The sequence below is a fragment of the Squalius cephalus genome, assembly GCF_949319135.1.
Source record: "Squalius cephalus genome assembly, chromosome: 23".
Classification (NCBI taxonomy): Eukaryota; Metazoa; Chordata; class Actinopteri; order Cypriniformes; family Leuciscidae; genus Squalius; species Squalius cephalus.
Window position 1 is genome coordinate 10,020,853 of NC_137144.1, and position 21,608 is coordinate 10,042,460.

The 21,608-nt window shown below is 39.8% G+C and overlaps 1 protein-coding gene across 1 annotated transcript in view; it reads right to left on the bottom strand.

The window, feature by feature from the left end:
- osbpl5 (oxysterol binding protein-like 5) overlaps positions 1–21,608 on the bottom strand; it is a 59,535-nt gene that overhangs the window by 15,239 nt on the left and 22,688 nt on the right. The window contains exons 2-8 of the mRNA XM_079859893.1: positions 17,968–18,124; positions 16,751–16,824; positions 11,936–12,016; positions 10,445–10,546; positions 10,161–10,364; positions 10,000–10,084; positions 9,751–9,913 (exon numbers count right to left, since the gene is read on the bottom strand). Of these exons, the coding sequence (XP_079716019.1) occupies positions 9,751–9,913; positions 10,000–10,084; positions 10,161–10,364; positions 10,445–10,546; positions 11,936–12,016; positions 16,751–16,824; positions 17,968–18,103 (845 nt within the window). The 5' untranslated portion in view covers positions 18,104–18,124. The remainder of the gene's footprint in view (positions 1–9,750; positions 9,914–9,999; positions 10,085–10,160; positions 10,365–10,444; positions 10,547–11,935; positions 12,017–16,750; positions 16,825–17,967; positions 18,125–21,608) is intronic.

Genomic DNA, 21,608 nt, shown 5'->3' on the forward strand with positions numbered 1-21,608 from the left:
ACCTTCAGTGTGGACGGGGAAAGGCCACCAGAGTAATGACTTTGGAGGAACTTCAGCACTGAAGCTACTGGGCAGTTAACTGGCTCAAGCTGGCGTTCTCTGCACCATAAAACAAAGATTTTCCACTTTAAGGCATAACGTTTCCTTGTGGAGGGAGCTCTAGAGTTTAAGATGGTCTCGGTTGAGAGACCAGCACTTACGAAATGGTCCCCCTCAGGGGCCAGACCCATAGCTTCCACAGCTCCGGCCGAGGGGTGGTGTATTGAGCCCTCAGCTTGAGATAGAAGGACCCTCCTGATTGGAATCTGCCAAGCAGGGCTTGCCAGAAGCAAACCCTGCCTCGACAGGATGTCTGCCCCCACATTTCCGTCCCCGGGAATGAACATTGCACTGAGTGAGAGTAGTTTGCCCTGGGACCATAGGAGAACCAGATGCGCTAGTCTGTACAGAGGGCGTGACCTCAGGCTCTCCTGCTGATTTATATAAGAGACCACCAACGTATTGTCTTTCAAACTAGAACATGATGGCCTCTGAGGTCCGGCAGGAAATGTCTCAGAGCCAGAAACACAGCCAACATCTACAGGCAATTGATGTGCCATGAAATATGATGGTCCTTCCATAGACCTCTGGTAAAGCGGCCCTCCATGACCGCTCCCCAGCCCGTGAAGGATGCGTCCGTAGTCATGGTTTTCCGCTGACACGGCGCTCCCACTGTAGGGGTCTCATGTACAGAAGGCCAAAAGGTATTATGTTAGACGCTGCCACCAGAAGCCCCAGTACTCTCTGAAAGTGTTTGACAGTGATGGCTTGACCTAGCTTGATGTTGGTGACTGTAGTAAAGATCATCTTAATTCGAGCAGGAGACAACTGTGCCCACAACGTAACTGAGTCACATACTACCCCTAGGAATTTAGTTCTCTGCTGAGTGAACTCTTCTTGACATTGAGTCTCAACCCCAAGCACTTTAGTTAACGAAGAACGGCATCTAGATGCCGAACCGCCGTCTCCTCCAACTGAGCTAGGATGAGCCAGTCGTTGATATAACTGATTATTCGAATGCCCTGAAGCCTCAATGGAGCTAGAGCAGCATCCATACACTTTGTGAAGGTGCGAGGGGATAACGCTTGGCCGAACGGAAATATTGGTACATTTTTCCCCCAAAAGCAAACCTCAGGAACGTCCTGTGTTGAGGAAGGATGGATATATGGAAGTACATGTCCTTGAGATGTACTGTGACAAACCAGTCCTCGGATCTGATTTTATTCACAATGATAGGGATAGTTAACATCTTGAACCTGAATCTCCTCAGAAAATGATTCAAAACCTTGAGATCTATAATGGGTCGCAACCCCCCATCCTTTTTGGGAACTATGAAGTGCCGGCTGTAGAACCCAGCTTCCCTTTTGCGAGAAGGAACACACTCTATGGCTTCCTTTGCTAAAAGCCCTCCTGTTCCATCACCCGACCTTGCTCGGGGTTGACAATAGTCAATAATCGCAATACTGGTAAAAAAGAAAATGCAATTAGTTTATTTTCCAAAATCGTTCAGCCCTACCCGCCGCCATATATGCCTTGCCCACCAATACAGATGTTGTACGACAGGGTTTGGTGTATTTTCTACCGGGTGTTCAAAATTTGTTTCCCGGCTAACAGCCTAACTCACGTTAATACTGTGCTATTAATGCAGTCTGTCATTCATGCTACTTTGTGTAAAGATAAAGGATGGAGCAAGATTTGTTTTACAAACGTTTATGTTAAATCAGTCATTCAAGTTAGTGCTGGGCAGAGCCATAGAGAGAAAGAGTTGCGACACTCCCATAGACCTCCGTTGTAAAAAATGGCGGCGCTTTTAACCGCCTACTTCCGGGATTTGAAGATCGGATTAGTTCCAAACACTGTCATTTGGGCGTTGGACACCATTCACTTACATTGCTGCGCGTCGAGTTGTTCCAGAGTTAAGTTGCTGAAATATTGACCTCTTTTGAATTGTCAACTGTCTATATTGTATCAGAGGCCCTTTGCGATGCTTATACTGGTCTTCATTTGTACATGCACAGTGTAATTATTTATATTTTATGTTGGTTGTTTCAACCAATTTTCAAGCACTGCCTGCTAGCTAGTGCGACTTCGTCAGCTGTGACAGTAAGAGTTCGGTAATGAATCGCTACCACCTTTATAGCAACTTTTATTTAATTTCATTTTTTGGGATATACTAACTTTTCATTATGTTTTATTGTCTTGAGTGAAGCGGCTTGTGAGAACAATGCTGGACTGGACCTCTAGGATTGTTATGGGATCACCAGTCCTGTCTGTTTCATGGATCACCTGCCCCTGGTTTTTGTTTTTCTTGTTCACACACACTCACACAAGCACACATTTTTGTTGTCTGTCATTGTTTAATAAAAAATATTTAAGCGAACTCTGAACGGACCGCCACGGCAGACCTCTTTGCGTGATCACGAAGGTAGGCTAATGGCTGAATCAAAATTTATAAGCAAAATCACGGGAATCAATAGCCTAATACAGCCCAGTTGTGCTAAAATAAATATCATGAGACGTCCATCATCAGATTAATGATATGGAAAAGTTAAGTTAAGCCAGTGCTACTACCCATGTGAACATGAACACTAAGCTTTTCCCTCCAAAAATATAGCCTGAAACTTATCTCCAAATGCAAAACTGATATTAACAAAATGCAATAATGCAATAACAGCTGAAAAAGTACTTGGGTGTGTGTTTTATTTTATATTTACCGTTCAATAATGCAATCGCTGCTGTCTGTCCCATAGAAGAACATGACAGCCAGCGTATGTTTTGGAACTATTGGGGCTTACATGAACCATGTGACAGCCATAGCGGCGACATCAAAGAGTGTCGCAACTCTTTCTCTCTATGGCTCTGGTGCTGGGCTAACGTATGCACCATTATTGATACAGTTCCCATTGGATATTGATATTCAATATCAGATATTGATGTACAATTGCTGAACTTTAGGAAGCCTCCTGAGGTGAAGTTCAGTTATGGTAAAGGGCATTTAGCTTCCGAAACATGAGCTGTATGCGGTAGACCAATAACAACAGACTGGGCCATCTGGCCAATCAGAGCAGAGTAGGCTCACGGAAAGGAGGGATAAAGAGAGACTAATTCATCCATTGAGTTGTTTGAGAATCAAAAAAAAAAAAAAAAATGTGGTGATGTGCAATGTATATTATGAGAAAATTAAAAGTTTTTTGACCTTAGATGCATTTAAACCTATTGTAAGAGACCTACAAAACCTTTTCTTACTCTTTTACTGTATAAGTGTGTGTGTGTTTAAAATGTCATCTTAACATCTTCATAAGGCCACCAAGAGTGTATGATTTTTGCGTATGATTTCAGTTGTTCCAGCATTTTTTTTCGTAAATTTAGAACAGATTTTAGAATGATGAAGTATCAAGTTTTGATGAATCATGATTTGTTCATGAAAACATTTTTCATGGAGATTTCACGCACAAATTCGTGCGTACATACGTTTAGTGAATGAGACCCACTGCTTAATAAATCCTGCACTTTTATTTTCTGCCTTTTGCAACCCATGGATGAGAGAAGAACTGACCAGAAAAAATGGGTCTAGCAGCAGTTCCTTCTCCTCTCCCAGGGAGATCTGTCCTCACCGGCGTTCAGTGAGGCTTTGTTTAGATCTGGTCCATTATGATGACGCCAGTCTCTGCATGTTTTTCTGGGCAGGTCTAAATCAACAGACGAAAGCCTGCTCGGAGATGCCCTCGAGGGACCTTCTAGGATTATTTGGACTGGGAATTTTCCCAATGCGGATCCCCCTACATCATCTGGGAGACTGAAGAGCAGTGCTAATTTCGTTAATGAAAACTATGACGAAAAATGTTCGTTGACGACCTTTTTTTCCCAAGACAAGACGATGAGAGACGACACCCACGTCATTAAACGATAACTGTGACTATATCAACACATGCAATATCGTTGATGAAAAAAGACGAGACTGAAATGTGTTTACATTTCTTTTAAAAAACACTTGTTTTTGTTGAATAAAGGAGGAGACAACACATTACAGACTGTTTTTACGAGCGTTCATGCTTACGGTAGCCAGATTTCAATAATTTAAACCCCCAGTCAGAGCTTTTCTGTTAAAAGAACACATTTTCTACCCGGTCTTTCCAATAGTATCTGGCAACTATGCGCTTGTGAGCGTGTTCCCTCTACACTGCTGAAAAATGATCTGAAAACACAGACAAGTAAGATGGAGTTCAGCAATCTTCATTTGAGATTTTCTACTTAAACTAAAGTGTCATTCAGTCGGTCTGTGTTCATCAAAATGCAGGCTGATATCCAGCAGTGTTTTAAGCGTTCATCATATTATACGAGCAAGAATGCAATTTTTCCTGATTATCCACACAATTTCAAATGTGACATTGATTTTATACAACAGTTAAAAAAAGGGTAATATTAAGTGATGTACTACATTTAAAACAGTATTGTCAGTAGGCTATATCATTGCTTCTTTATTTTGCAACAAAAGCCACAGCAGAACTACAGCACACAGCGGTGATTCGAGAACGAATCTGTGGCTTTGAACGAATCGTGAGATTCATTGATCTGTTCATAAATACAGCCACTTGATTTGTTACTGAATAAATGAATGACTCGATGACTCACCCATAAAGACAGTGACTTACCTTTAATTTAATTTAAAAGTATCACAAAAGTATAACATTGTTTTATTTAAAGCATTATTTATTTTATAAAGGTATTTATAAAGGTAAAAAATGAACTGGAAAAATCGATCAAAGGGGGAAAATATTGTCCCTTAATGGAAAAGGTGTGACTGCAGTCTAAGTGGAAGAAAGGGGGTATGGCACTCTAAAAAATTGGAGAACCACTGAACTAAGGAAAAGAGATATGTAGAATTTCACAAGTGCATCTGCTAAAGAGTGCAATGTCAATATAGCCGGTTACCTTGATTCAAATTTCTCATAAGCTTAGGCTAATTGAACTGGCCTAGAGAGAAAAATTATGACATTTTTAATAAAGACTACATATAAAATAGCTACCAAAATTAATGTCGGTAACTGCAGTTTGACTAAAAGTAATGACTAAAAGTTGACAAAAAAATGCAATGACTTTTCGTCAACTAAAACTAGACCAAAACTATGAAAGACAAAAAATGACTAAAATGTGACTAAGACCAATAAGCATTTTCGTCTGAAGATGAAGACTAAATCAAAAATGGCTGCCAAAATTAACCCTGCTGAAGAGGATTCTGAATCACCTGAGCCCATCCAGCCATCCACCATGATCATCATAGACTGTAAGCCTGAGCCCACTGCAGACCCCGAGCCCGCCAATAATCCCATGGCAGAGCCGAAGCCTGAGCCTATCTCTGCCTCGGAGCCAGAGCCCAATAAGAGTTCTGACCAGGTGCATGAGCTGGCAACACAGTCTATCTAAGTGGACATCTTTGTAGAGTATGAGGGCATGACGTGGAGCCCTGCCCATACACCTTCTGCTGAGGGTGAGCTGAGCACCAAGTCTGTTTCGTTGTCAAGCATCATATCAGTGTGGATTATGATGCTCCCACAATGCCTCCCACTCCCAATTCCTCTCTCTTCGGCCAAGAAGGCTGTTTTTGAACTCTTAGCCTGTCCTGTTTCGGCCAAGGAGGCCATTTTTGAACTCTCAGCCTGTCTTGAATCGGCCAAGGACACCATTTTTTGAACTCTCTGCCTATCCTGTTTCAGCAGAGGAGGCAGTCTCGTAACCCTCTGCCCATGCTATCCAGTTCCTCAGTCCTGTCTCCGCTGGCTCCAGTAGTTGGCTCCCCCTGAACTCCTTGCTCCCTTGGCTCCAGCTGGAATCGTTGTCCTTACAGCTACATGTGAGTGACGAGGGCTTCCTCATCCCTCGGCCTCCACCTTGGTCAGTTGTTGCTCTGCTTTTGCCATGGACTTCTAGGCCCTTGTCTGCAACTTGGCCCTCCACCCATCATCTCCTCCCTGACTTCTCTTTTGTTCTGGGTTGTACTGTCTTCAGCTTTGCATCCTCATTCTAAGACCCATCTATGCATGGCCACCCTCCTCTGTAGGACTTTTGTTGTTGTTTTAAGGTTGTTGGTTTTTTATTGGGGGGGGATCATGGCACTATCCATGACTGACGTGTTTAATTCGCTCTCCTGACAATAATGTAATTTTGTATGTCTATTAGTGTTGTTATGCGTCTTAAACGCATATTTTATGCATGTGACAGTAAGATACAGTAAGGAAGAACTTTTGGATATCGGCAAAGTACACCACAAACTTAAATATCACCTGTTGGACTGTGACGTTCTATTACATCTGGACCCAACCAACACCAGCCGGCAAGACACAGCAGCACAGCATAGGAGACTGTATACCTAGATGCTGTGTTCATTGTGTCTGGTGATTTTAACCATTGCGACCTCAGGAATATTCTCCTTATGTACCATCAGAATGTGTGTAATAACATTTTTGACCAAGTGTACAGCAATGTGGAAAATGCTTAAAAGGCTGTGCCCCGGTCACACTTTGGACAGTCAGATCCCATCTCAGTGTTTCTCTATCCAGCCTACAGACAACTCCTCCAATAATTAAAACTGTTAAAGTGTGGAATGAAGAACCGAAGTTATTGCTTCAGGACTGCTTTGAGAGTACAAATTGGGGTGTGTTTAAAAAATTGCTGCTCTAAGAGGGTATGCCAATGTGGACTTGGAGTATGCTGCAGCTGTTTACTGCATACTGATATACTTTTATCTGATTACATCAGCAAATGCACTGAGAACATCAAGCCCACAAAAATCTGTAAGATCTATCCCATTGACAAACCTTGGATCAACTGCGAGGTGCCATGTTATGTGCTCGCTCCACCGCATTTACCTCAGGTGACATTGAGGAATATAAAAATGCCAGTAACAATCTATGAAAATCAATCAGAAAGGACAAGAGACATTACAGTTTGACGCTGAAGGGATATTACACCACAGCAGCTTCCCGGCGCATGTGGAAAGGCTTGCAGCACATCACGGAGTACTGACAGAAGAGCCATGGAGCCACGATTAACAATGCTACACTCCCAGATAAGCTGAACGAGTTCTATGCTCGATTTGAGGCCCTAAACATCCGCCATCAGCAAAGGTGTAAGTCCTCTATCTGGACTTAGAGGGCACATTGGACATGCCACTCACCATGTCATCAGCGGAAGTCCGAATGGCTCTGAAGAGAACAAACCTACAGAAGGCAGCCGGCCCAGATAACATCCCCAGGCGAGCACTTAGGGTTTGCTTGTCGGAACTGGCTGATGTGTTTACAGACATCTACAATCTGTCCCTCGCTCAGGCCTTGGTGCCTACCTGCTTTTAGTCCACCACAATTGTGCCCCTCCCAAAGAAAAACACTGCGACCTGCCTGAATGATTATTGTCCAGTTGTACTCACACCAATTGTTATGAAGTGTTTTGAAAGTAAAGTTATGTATTACATAAAAAGGATAATCCCAGCCACTTTGGACCCACTTTAATTTGCATATCGCCAAAATCGGTCCACTGATGATGCTGTTACTGCCATCCACACAGCCCTCACACATTTGGAGGGTAAGAATTCATATGTGAGAATGCTATTTATTGATTACACCTCAGCATTTAACACAGTCATACGACTATGGCTCTCCGAAAAGCTCCTTGCCCTCGGGCTGACACCCTGCCTCTGTAACTGGGTGCTAAACTTCCTGACACAGACAGACCACAGTCAAGGAAACCGGACATCAGGCATCCGAACTGTGAGCACAGGGATCCCCCAAGGCTGTGTCCTGAGCCCGCTGCTGTATACCATATTCACCTATGACTGTGTGGCCTGTCAAACCAATACCAGGATTATAAAGTTTGCGGATTATACTACAGTCATTGGACTGATCACTGGTGGAGAGGAAACATCATACAGAAGAGAGGTGGCAGGACTGTTGGCCTGATGTCAGGAAAATAATCTCTCCTTAAATGTACAGAAGACCAAGGAGATGATTATTGATCGTAGGAGGAGGAAGGAGCAGCATACCCCAATTTACATTGGTGAGACAGAGGTGGAGAGGGTGAAAACCTTTAAATTCCTCGGAACCTACATCAGCGAGGATCTCACCTGGTCTCACAACAACCAGCAGCGACTGTACTTCTTAAGAAGGTTGAGGAAGTTTGGCATGGCAAGCGAAATCCTCAGCAACTTTTACAGATGTTCAGTTGAAAGTGTGATCACCGCTTTTCAGGATAGGAAAGCACTCCAGCATGTGATAAAAACAGCACAGTTCATATGTGGAGTAGCCTTCCCATTACTTCAGGATACTTACAGCAGGTCATCAGGAGGGCCCACAACATCATCAGGGACATCCACATCCACAACACAATCTCTTCACACTGCTGCCGTCTGGGAGACGGTACATGAGTGTGAAATCAAGAACAAAAGACTCAAACAGTTATTATCCACAAGCCATTAGACTCCTGAACAACACATGAAACACTATCTCCCCATTATCTTACAGACTGTTATCTTGATTGTTGCACAATGGATATTTTGGCACTTTTTTTGTGTATCTGTTTGTATTTATATGGTATATTTTGTGTAAGGTAGACTTGCAAAGTAAGAATCTCATTGTGTGGTCAAAAACGTGGACTTTTACTGTGCATATGACAATAAATATTGTATCTTGTGTTTAATGGTGGTATCCATTTAGTCCACTATTCATTTAATGCATTAAAGGTTTTGTAAGAGCATAAATAGATAACTGTTGCAGTAACAAACTCTGAAGATGGCTGATAATAACGTAGTTGTAAAATGTTCAATAGCTATTCTACACTTTTTGGCATTTTATTGATAGACAAAAATGACAAGGAGATAAGACTGGGAAGGATCTAGATACAATGTGTCGCAGACTCAAACCTAATTTTCCCACATGAGCACCAAAGTTATAAAAATGGGGATCCCATGAACTAACCACTTAGAAATGAGCCCAACATACAAGAGAAGATAGATGATATATATAAAATTTGCCCCAAAATTGTTTGAGAAGTCATAGGCAAATATTTGTGGCACTAATAACTATTCTACAAAAATCTGAACAATTTATACTTTCATGTAATTTAGTTGCACTGTATGAACGGTTTTGTGGCAAAAAAAACAAACATTTTTTTTCATTAAACATAGTTAATGCAAATAGTTTTGGTGCTAGAAACTGTTTGCAAAACATTCATACCTTGAAGTCATAGAGTAACATCATAGCTGATGTAAACAGTTTTGGTGCCAAAATTGAGAATTTTTGTCATTAGCATCGTCATTAGAACGGCCGCATCTGAGGCAATAAGTGCATCGCATTAGGTTTTCATCAACTTACAGGTTATAACGTTTATTGTAACGTTAACGACGACACCCCCCCCCCCCCCCCCCCCAAAAAAAAAAACCTGTACATATTATATTGTTTCAATGTCCTTGTCCTATAGAAATTAAAGCAAATAGTTTAGGTGGCAGAAATTGATTGCAAATAATTCATACATTGATTTCATAGTTGATGCAATTAGCTTTGGTGCCAAAAAAAGTGTAATTTACTTGCTCTGTATCTAATATGAATAGTTTTGGAGCCAAAAATGATCTTTGAATATTCAATTATTTTATGGCACTTGTCAAGTGACATGCTGAAAACAGTATGGTGATGTAGAGAGTTCAGACAGCTGGGAAACACTCACTGCAGGAGGTCCTGGTCTGTGAGAGCCGAGCACTGCAGCAGCTGCAATATGTGTGAGGACTCCGAGGAGCTGCTCAGATCTCCATCCCTGCAGCTCTTCGCCGTCATCTTCGACAAGCTGGAGCAGCTGAGGGCCAGTTCCAGAGCGTCCATCCAACAGCGTCCTGGAGCAAACGACATTAGGCTGTAGCCCTCAGGTGGACTCCATATTGAGAAGGCAGTTTTACAGAAGATAAATGCTTATGCTCACCATCAGATTCAGATGCTGCCCTGAAGATCAGGTAATTACTAGGCAAGGGTTGTGTGATGGAACCAACGGTTTCTCCTTTAGGACCCTAAAAAAACACAGACACCAATCAATCCCAACAATAAGGTCAAGAAAACATGTTCTTGAAGATGTTCTTGTCTAACCTTCATGGCCCATATGGACTTATCCAGCGGATGGTAGAGTTTGAAGCAGAATCCGTCCTTCTTTGAGGGTCTTTCGATGAGTTTGCAGGCGTTGAGAAGAATCGTTCCCACCCAGTGATCCGAACCGGGCGTCTTGTATATCAGGAGGATGCCAGGCTTCAGGATGCACCATAATTTCGTCCAGCTCTTCAATGATCCCCGAATCTGATACATCCAAGAACCACATCTTAAAGCTGTTGCGAAATGATTCATTGTTAGAATGAAAACCAATTAGGTTTACTAACCTTTAGCCAGTTGGACATAATAACCACACTTGGATCCTTTAGTGCACTGAACAGTTCATTGGCGACCCTCTTCTTTTCCTGGCGATAGTTCTTTTTCTGAACCTACAATATAAAAGGTTAAGGTTTAATGCATTGCTCAAACATCAGCTAGGGGGCGTAAGTGGGCAGCAAAATGTCTAAAAACCTTGTTGAACACTAGAGTGCACCATATACAATACTAAAGAGCAACAAACCAACAAAAGATATACAGTAGCTGCAAGCATAAATTAGTGGAATCTAAAGATGCGTTTTTTTAGTAATTAAAAAAAAAAAGTTTTGGTTTGTTTTCTATGAATTCTCTGTTGAACAATTTATCTAAAGATTCTTAAAAACCTGATAGAGCTTGGGTATTTTGTGTGGTTGATTTTTATAGCATCGCAGATAACACTTCATATTGATGATTGCATATACCTCTTTTAATTTTTAAATCTCTCTTTTAATGCTTTTATTTTAGATTGAGGAGAAGAAATCTGCCAGTCAATGCAAGCATCACTCATCTCGAACCTAATCATTTTTGTTTTCGTAAAAGGATAACCCAAAATTAACATTAGAGTCTATGAGTTGCACTGATGACCTTACATTTTAATGTCTAGATTGAAAACTCAACAAATTTATGTACATTTTAGAGTTAGGAACATATAAATTTATAACGGCTTTTGTCAAAGATGATGAAAAAAAGAGTTTAATAATTTTAGTAATAACACTGACAAGACCAGTTTATTTTATATACTATTAAAGTAGTTTTGAATTGACTTTATTCTGGCTTTATTATTGGCTTTTTATACTTTCAGTTCAGTTTTTTGTTTTGTTTTAGTAATATATTTGATGTGCTCTTTTTATTAGTTTTTTATTTAGCTTTATTTTTATTTCAGTTTCAGTTTTACTGAGATTTATTTAGTTGCCATGCAACATTTCTAATTTTTGTTTACATTTTTTTTATTTAATCTTTTCATCAAATACTTATAATTTATTTTATTTCAAGTAACAAAAATGGGTTTAATATTTATAGTTAACAATAACAACACTAGACGAGTGGTTCATTACATAAAGATTTTTCAAGGATTCACAGAAAATTTTAAATACCAAAAACATTTTCACAACAGAACGTTAAGAAAGGTCCTTAATTGAGGCAAATGTGTTCCTACTTCCTAGTGAGATGTTTCCGTACATCCGTCCCAAAAATGACAAAAAAGCCCTAACCAGTCCCTAGCCACATGCAAAGTTTGGTGAGATAACATTTGTTGCTGTTCAAACTTCAAAGTAAAAAGATGAAAAACAGGCCAGATGAAAAGCTGGATTCAATATTTGTATAAATATTTTAGTATTTCCTCTGCTTATAGAGGAAGTGCCTGTACGCAGGTTCTGTGCCGTCCACCTGTTGACACCGCAACCAAGCTGCTGTTTTGAGAAACTGGGTCAGGAACTCAGCCTTGAGTGGGAAGCACATCATACCTTAAGCGATTCTTTCCTTGCCAGCTTCTCCGTGGGCGAGGAAGACTCCTTCTCCAAACCAATAAACATTCTGGACTCCGACTGAGGCAAAGATTGCAAAACAGAAAATCCCATAAAAAGTCCACATGAGATCAAAATTGACCATGTTTGCTTTTTTAATACATGTTCATGAGCTTAATATGAACAATTCACCACTGCACATTATTCCAAAAAAATAAATAAATAAATAAATAAAAAAAGATTTGTAGTCATTTTGCTCCACCTATTAAGTGACTTGATAACATTTGACATTTTTTCCTCATTGAATATCCTTACATTACGGAAACAAAACGGCTTGGGAATGCCGTTTCATGCTCACTTTCCCATCATAATCATATTAAGTAAGTATATTAATTTAGAAATTGTAATGCAAATGAAGCAACTTCCAGCTACAACTCTTTCACACTAACTGCAATAGGAGCCAGGCTAAATGCAGCAGGTCTGTTTGGTCAGCTGTGGGTGTCAGTTGAACCATGGAGAAGACAGCTTCCCTCTTAGGCTCAAATTAGCCTGTAAACCAGATGATTGAGTGTGGAGTCCAGAATAACACCAGTAATGTTATTTCACAGTTTTATATTCAGGGGTGTTACAAAAAATAAAACAATACAAATATTACAAAATGTGACATGATAAAGTATATAAATCACTAGTTTTTCTAAAATAACACCGTCCCAACAGCGACATGAGCAGGTAAATTTGTAGCGGGAGTCCTTGTCTCTCTTGCCTCCCCTGACCCTATTGAGTTTTAACAGACCCCCTAAAGGGGAGGTTTGGTGGGAGGTAAGAGAATGAATGGGGGAAAGTGACATTATAGGAGGCAATGGCTGTGCCCGAAATCGCCCCATATTAAATGTACGGTGGGCAATTTCGGAGAGGCTAGCAATAGCATGTTAGCTTTCAAAGCATGAGATCCCACCCTTCAGAGTATCTCCAGAGCAGAGTCTGAAAAGCATCACGAGAGACGGCGATGAATTACCTCATGTCTCAAACCACATACCATTACAATAATGAACGTAATCAACTTACAGAGCTCTTACTTGTCCCACCTGATTGCTGCAGATTCATTTCGGCATTGATAGTGTTGACATAGGAACGCAAATCCGAGTCTGAGGACGTAAACCGCTCCAGATAGAACATCACAGGTTTCCATCTCGTAATTACGGTTACGACATGGGGTGAACGCAGCATAAGCTCATTGTTTTAGTTCAGGAGGAACTAGCCTATAAAAGACGGCTGCTGTTTGTGTGTGGCGCTCGGTGACTGTCTGTCTACAACTCTGCATCACCTTACAGACAGAGATGGGAAGTAACAAAGTACAAATACTTCGTTCCTGTACTCAAGTAGATTTTTAATTTACTTTCCTATTTATTTTTGTTACGATTTTTTACTTTTACTCCTTACATTTTTAACACAAATATCGGTACTTTCTACTCCTTACATTTTACAAAATTGGCTCGTTACTTTAGTTTCAAATAATTTCAGTGGAGTTACCGTTATTATTTTTCGCGCCATCAACCCTTCGCAGGGAGTTTGATTGACAGGCGATCTGAAAACCAAATCTGCACACAAAAACAATTGGTTTCACCAACCACTCAAAACCAAAACAAATAGTGTTCCAACCAATCTCAAACCTCACAACACCCACCCCTGTCGGTGATTGGTTGGAACACTATTTGTTTTGGTTTTGAGTGGTTGGTGAAACCAATTGTTTTCGTGTGCAGATCTCAGAGCCTAGGCTGCCTACAGAGACACGTTTTTTTGACGGCCTGCTTATGGAGCGGGCAGCTAGCGGATCGTTAGGAAAGATTAGATGAATGTCATAAAAAAAAATTTGGCCTGAAATCACTGATACAACCTTTAACATTGAAGGATTTGAACTTGAAAAACGAAGTGTACCGACGTCTTTCCGCAGTTAAAACAACTTTCCTTCTTATGTTCATTCATGTTTATTTGATGCTATAAATTAACTAGAAGGAAGAGATGAACGGTTCACAAGCAACTTTAACTGATTGATCTGTCAGACACATTAAAGAGACACAAAACGGTATTCATTGTTTAAATTTCTGTTAAAAATGACTACATTTTTTTATTTTATACATTTTATAAATGACTTTGTTTCATATAAAAAATAACCTGGTCTGTCCTGTCTGTCAATGTGTTGTCAGTGTCCTCTCTGCTCCGCGATGTATTTTTCAGTGCGTGGGAACGGCGTCGGACATAGCAACAGTAACTAAAGGGGGCGGGTCTTTGCGAACGGTCATACGTTGCACTTGACGCACCACTACAAGACGACTCGGCAGATTCGGCGGCATTCATTCGCGGCAAATCATTACATACATGTAGATTCCTTTAAATGTTAAGGAGAAGATTAAAAAAGAGAAACTGGATCTGTGAATTCTCACAGAATCACAATTGAATATCTTGCTACTCAGTCAGAATCTTATTAACCTGGAGTACCAGTCTGTCACAATAATCATATAGGCTATGTGATGTTTTAGGCCTATTGGCAGACATCCATTTAAAATGTAGGCAATGGCATATAAAGAACCTTTTTTCCAAAACCACTTAAGTTTATCAGCTTGCACTCTAGTAACATTTGTGTGGTCCAGGTAGCTTTGCATAAAAAAATGGTTGTCATTCGCAAGGCTACTTTTACTTTTATACTTTAAGTAAATTTCCAAGCCTGAACGTCATTACTTTTACTTGAGTAAAGAAGTTAAATCAGTACTTCTACTTTTACCAGAGTATTTTTTAACATAAATATCTGTACTTCTACTTGAGTACGGGAAGTGAGTACTTTTGCCATCTCTGCTTACAGAACAAACTGATGATGTTGTGATGTCTGTGCGAACAGGTGCGCAGGTGTAGGTTTGCAACAGGTTGACAGGCAGGTAGGACATCCTATCATTGCATTCGGACAAACATTTTTTGGTCCTGAGACTCCCACAGAAGATATATGTTCATGTTTTAATATTTAGACCACTTCTATTATTGATTGCTATCAGGAAGTTTCAACCAGTATAACAACAAGTATTTATGAAACAAATTGCCTACCCTACCTTTAAATAAGTCACTAAATCCGAAACGTTATGGAGTGCACTGATTCAGTCCCATAATGCACCGCTATGAACGTACAATTGATGTACATTCAACGGCTAGAGAATACCCATAATGCACTGTGAGGGTCGAGCCGAATAAGTTCCTGTGTCTGACCAGAAGATGGCGCCCGCAACCATTTATTTTCCAAACCATTGGTCCAATGTGGCTACAGCATTATATCATACAGGTATAATTACCTTTTTAATTGATTATTAAATTGTTTAATTAAAGTTTATACATAGGTTCCATGACGGAGTTCAAGATAAATATTTTCATTACTACCTGGAGCTGCCAGTTTTCTAATCATTCAAATGATTTTTAAACAGCAAGCAAAAAATATGCCAACTAAGCGGCAGCCCTTCCAGGGAACTCAGTGTCCGAATTCACTCACTCGTTTTCATTCACTTCTTCAAGTGGACTATATTAGTGGAGTAATGTAGGGAATAGTGAATGAGGGAATAGGGGGTGATTTCGTACACAACTAATGCCTCCATCGCACTATGATTGGTTTGTTAATCCTGTCTTGTTTTTGTGTGCGTTTGTGAATCGGTCTGAATGAACAAAATGATGGCGTTAATGGGAAGAATATTTAAAAAGTAAGTAAACAACTCACCCACTTAGATATCACCACTTTATGACGCGTCAAAATCAAACTTAAAATGCCCTTAAAACATGATTTGTGGCAGATTTTTTAGTGAGCAATTAGCTTGGTGAACTTAAAGGTACATCTTCATGTATGTAACCAGTGTTTAGAGAGTTTGATAACTGATGATCCAGAAATAAGTTGACTATTAAAAGAATAGCTGAATATCAGTTCAAAAATAAAATATATTGTTTAAATTATTACTGTCTTTAGTTATTTTTAATAAATGTAAAAATGCTTAAAGCACTAACTTGATGAGATTTAAACTTGGTTACATTAAACAGATGATTAATAACATTGTTAATGTAAAAATACAAAACAGAAGTGGATTTAGTTTCTGTTCTTCTTCTTTTGATGTAACGTAATGTTTATTTTACCAGGAAAATGTGACAACAAAGTGTAACTGGGACATTTGTTTTATATATATAAAAAAAAGAGGACTTTGACTCCTCATTTCAACACACCACTGCGCCATATAAATAGTAAGTAATCAAAATATTATCCGAATATCCAACTAATAGTTACAGTAGTTGCAGGTGCAATGCTAATTTTTTTTTTTTTTCCAGGCTTTTTTTTCCAGGCTTATACAAATGTGATGCATTAATGTTATAGTTCAATGTCTCACATGGGTGAATGAATGACAGGCTTTTACTCTAGATTCGACCATTAAAAACACATGATGCAGACAAATGCGTTTTATATGTGCCTGTTTTGGCTCTGATTTACTAAAAGCTTTTACCGGATGTAAAACTGTTTGAGCGAAATTAATAAGGAAGACTGTAATTGGTTGAGTTTTGACATGCGCTAATTGCAGGTCATTTCGCTTCGCATTAGCAGAGGTCTAGTGAATCCTTTAAGCTTTCATTTAGCAGCATTTAGAAATAAACTATTAAAAGGTTAACTAGTAAGCGGGTTGAAATGATAGATGTGTTATGGAAATGCTCTTCAACCAGCAAGTACAGTGAATTTTCTTTCCCATCTGCATTATTTTGTCGTCACATTCCCTGCAGGCAGTCAACAAAAGATGAACGCACCACGCTGCTGGGCGACCGGGCCGGGCTGACCTCGTCCCTCGGTAAGGGCAAACCGTTCCGCTCCGTTTCATTACCTGGAGAACACACACATGCACACACACGCACGCACACACCCACACCAGCAAACGAACACCTCATTAATATCAAGGGCAATAAATTATAATCACCAGGACTATGAATACACATGTAACGCTACAGTAAATAACATTTTAGCAGTATATCAGAGGATATCAAAACATATCCAGCTCAGTTAAAGATTAAATGAAATACATTTTTTTACACTTTCTGTTTGTAGTACATGTCCCTTATTGTGCAGTTGTTTGTAGCATGTAGCTGTGTGGTTTCTATGATATTCTAAGTGGTTGTCAGGGCATTGCTATGCAGTTGCTATGGTGTTCTGAGTGGTTGCCAGGGATGGTTTGAAGCTAGGTTGTTCTAGAGCCATTAAAAACAGGGTTCTGACATTCCCATAGGAATTGAGGAATGCGGAAGTAAAGCGTGTCATGGAGCAACCAATAGTTCCAAACAACCAATAGTTCCAGCATTGAATCCCATTCATTTCAGTGTGTCCCAATTACACTCGCTGGAAAGTTGATGAAATTATTGCATATTTTGAGATTTTATTGCATTAATTAGTTGAAGCGCGTTATAGTTAGATCGTTAGACTCTAATTGCAGTTAGATAACATGAGCAGCACTGCAACAGCTACTAACCAGATGCTATCTGTCATATTTTAACAGTTTTAATCTCTCTGCGATCTTTCTCTCCAAGTAGGAGGTCGAAGAAGTTTCGTATAGCGCCTGGATATATAATAAAGAGTTGAATGCAATTGCCTTGTTATATAAAACACTATTTAGAACTTATTTCTTGGGTTAAATTCAGTATGCTAGCATCATTCATTTATACTCACCCGTCGTGAATGCTTATGAGTATCATAAAATAACATTAAGATGTTAACAACATCAAGGGCACTATTTTAACGAACTAAGCACATGGTCTAAAGCGCAGGGCGCAAGTGCACTTGGGGCGTGTCTGAATCCACTTTTGCTAGTTTAACGACAGGGAAAAATGGTCGGCGCTTGGTCTAAAAGTGTTGTTCCTATTCTCATAATGAGTAATGGGTGTGTTCTGGGCGTAACGTGCAATAAACCAATCAGAGTCTCATCTCCCATTCCCACACATTTAAGCTTCCACACATTTAAGAATAGAATGGATACCTGGGCTGAGTGGGTACAGTTCATGGTCTCCTCCATAGGACAGGTTGCGGGTCAATAGACGCGAGTCGATCTGGGGAGGTGACGTGGCTGTGGGACAGAGAGAGAACCGTCTGCGGAACAAGTTCTCCTCCTTCATTGTGTCAGCCAGTCTGTCCACCTGCAGGAGAAAGGAGGAATATCATTATAGTGTGTAGCAGCATAATGCACCGAAATACTAATGGATCATCACACTCATACACACACAAATGAATGTTAATGCTGCGGTGTTATGCAGCCCTTTTCCTTAACAGAGGTAATAGATAATCAGCAAAGCAAAGTGGGAGTGTGTGAGCAAATGTATGTGTCCGGATGAACCTGTTCCAGAAAGCTTATGCAACACAAAAATGGATGCTAAACGAGAAGAGCAGCAGACAGAATCTAAATATTTTAAGACGAAGTCTGTAAATGTGAGTTTGCAAACTGAACTGATTCTAGTGAGGAGAGTGCCATCTACAAGAAAACACAACTTTCTAATGTGTTGTCCAAGCAAATTACTCATTCATATATTAAGAATCATAAAAAAAACCCTCAAACTCAAAGTTACAAGTTTGAATCAGTCCTTCAAAAAAAAAAAAAAAAAAACTTACTGAATCCATTCTGAATCTCATAAACCTAACCCCATCCATCCATCCATGTGTATACAGATTTCAAAATCAACCACAACCAATGGCGCAGTATTTTTTGTTATTTAAAGGCCACATTAGTAATATGCGCCTATAGGCGGGTTCACAACGCGCTTACAATCTGCTTATTACACACACAGGGATTCGCAGCAGCACACAAACATGCCAAATATTAAAAATAAAAGGATTACAATGTAAAAGATTATTATTGTGTACATAAAGTTATGGTGGAATCCGGAATCTTGTCCCGTAGATGGTCTGTTTTGTGCTTTAACCTCGCGCATGAGCAGATCCGTTTCCTCGCTAGAAAAGCGTTCAGTCTTTCCGCTTGCAAATTCCGCCATGTAAATAGCGAATCCGCCATGGCACGAGCACAACTGGCTTTTAAAGGGAATGGGAGATGAGACTCTAATTGGTTTATTGCACGTAACGCCCAAAACACACCCATTACTCATTATAAGAATAGGGAAAGACCATGCGCTTAGATCATTAAAGGCCCCTTATAAGTCCTAGAAACTTACCTTACCTTTAAATATTCACTAAATCACTCCATTACCCACATGCATTCTTTAGATAATTAGGTTTGAAATCTAGGGCTGCGAAATGAAAGGTTTAAGGTTACATAAGATGACACTAATCAAAGTAGCAAGTCTAAACAGCATGGGCTTTTAGTTGCAGAGCATCTGAATCAAGTTCCCAGCATCATTCCTTCTCATGTAAAGGAGCTAAAAATAGTCTTTCTGCTGCAGTGTGGGTCTGACGGGGGGTGTGGGAGCTGCCGTCTGTAAGGTGCACAGTTACAAACCCCGCTCTACCTCTCTTTCTCTCACCAGTGCTCTGCAGGGTAATGAACCCCACCCTGCATGTGGCCAGGCAGCCAGATGAACCAATCACAGCTCAGGGCAGGACGGGATGGATTCAATTGGCCGCGCATCTGGCTGCTGTTCAGTTTTACTCTGTTTATAAGACTATGAGCGGCAGAGAGACGAAAACACATCCTGAATAGACTAAAAAAATAGAACACCCTGCAAAAAGAATGTAGAAAAGCCCTTTTATATACATGACAATGACGAAAGAGATCTCTTTAAAGGTGAGGTGTGCAATTTTTGTTTTCAATGTTAAAGGAACAGTTCACTCAAAAATGAAAATCGTTTACTCGTTTCATATTCGTTTGACTTTCTTTCCTCCATGGAAAACAAAACAATAAAATAAAATAGAAATGAATGACAACCAAGGCTGTCAAAAAGGACAAAACAATCACATAACATATTTAGAATGGCTCCAAGTCGTTATTTTTGTCCAATCTAATCATTTATTCAAAAATATATTAAACAAAAATGCAATTCACACATACTGTACAATGACTTCAGTGCAAAAGTTTCTATAATGAGCATGTTTTTAGATTCTGTGTTATTAGACTGTAGTATGAAGCTGGAACGATTGCTAACTTTCATTACGCCGCAGACACCGCTTCCGCTTCTTCCAGTCAAGCGTATGTGGGGTAATGCAGCGCTGTTTTGTAATTTACATTTCTCTGTTGAAAATGATGTTATAACTGAACTATCTGAACTCTTGACTTATCTATGTTCCATGTCTCCAAATGTTATCATGCTGGGTGATTTTAACATTCATATAGATAACGTCAATAATACATTTACAAGTGAATTTTTATCATGTTTGGATTCCTTTGGTATGCAACAATTTAACACACTCCCCACTCATACTAAGGGGCACACTCTTGATCTTGTTTGCGGTTCTGGTATAACATCTTATAATTGTACTGTTTCTGATCTGTCCATATCAGATCACCTGCTGGTGGTCCTTTTGTGACAGTTTTTAAGGCAAACCCATGTCATCCGATCACATTTCTGAATATTAAGAACATTGATGTGCCTACTCTTGCTGATGAACTTGCCATCTTCGCCAGTAAATCTGATTTCTCTACTGTTGATGAACTGGTTACATATTACAATGATGGACTGAACATGATTTTAGATGAATTCGCACCTGTGAAAACTCGAACTGTTTCATTTGTACATTCAGCTTCTTGGTTTACACCTGAACTGCGTGAACTTAAAACTAAAGGCCGTAGGTTAGAGCGGTTGTACGTCAGGTCTGGCCTTACTGTTCATAAAGAAATGTATGCTGAACATATTCAAAATTATAAAAATGCACTGTCCAAAGCTAAATCTGATTACTACTCCAACATAATTGGAGTTAGCAATGGGAACTCCAGGTCTCTTTTCTTGGTGGTAAACAATATTCTGCAACCACCTGATTCTTTGCCATCTGAAATGCATTCCATTGACTTATGTGATCGCTTTTTGATTTTTTTTGCATCTAAGGTTGAAAATGTACATCAGCAATTACTTACAGGTACTTTCTACAATGACTCCTGTCAGTCTATCACTCACACACCTCCCCACTCTGTTTTCTCTACCTTTACACTACCAACTACTTCAGAGATAGTGGGTCTGATAGATAAATCTAAATCTTCGACTTGTCATTTAGACCCCCTACCAGCTCCTTTAGTGAAAGCTTGTTTACCAGCCCTGTCGCCATTGATTACAAAAATTGTTCACGCTCACTTGTTTCTGGCTCTGTATCTCCATCTCTTAAATCTGCTATTATTACTCCCATACTTAAGAAACCAGGGGGTGATCCATTTAATTTTGATAATTTTCATCCAATTTCAAATTTACCATTTATCTCTAAGGTAGTGGAAAAGTGTATTGCAATTCAAATTCATGAACATCTTTCCAATAATAAATTGTATGAACAATTCCAATCTGGTTTTTGTACCCACCATAGCACTGAGACTGCTCTTGTCAGAATAACCAATGATCTACTGTTGGCAGCTGACTCTGGGCTTTTAACCATACTTGTGCTTCTTGACTTGAGCGCTGCCTTTGATACTGTCTCACATAAGATACTTCTTGACAGGTTAGCTTCTATTGGGATTACTGGCACTGCTCTGTC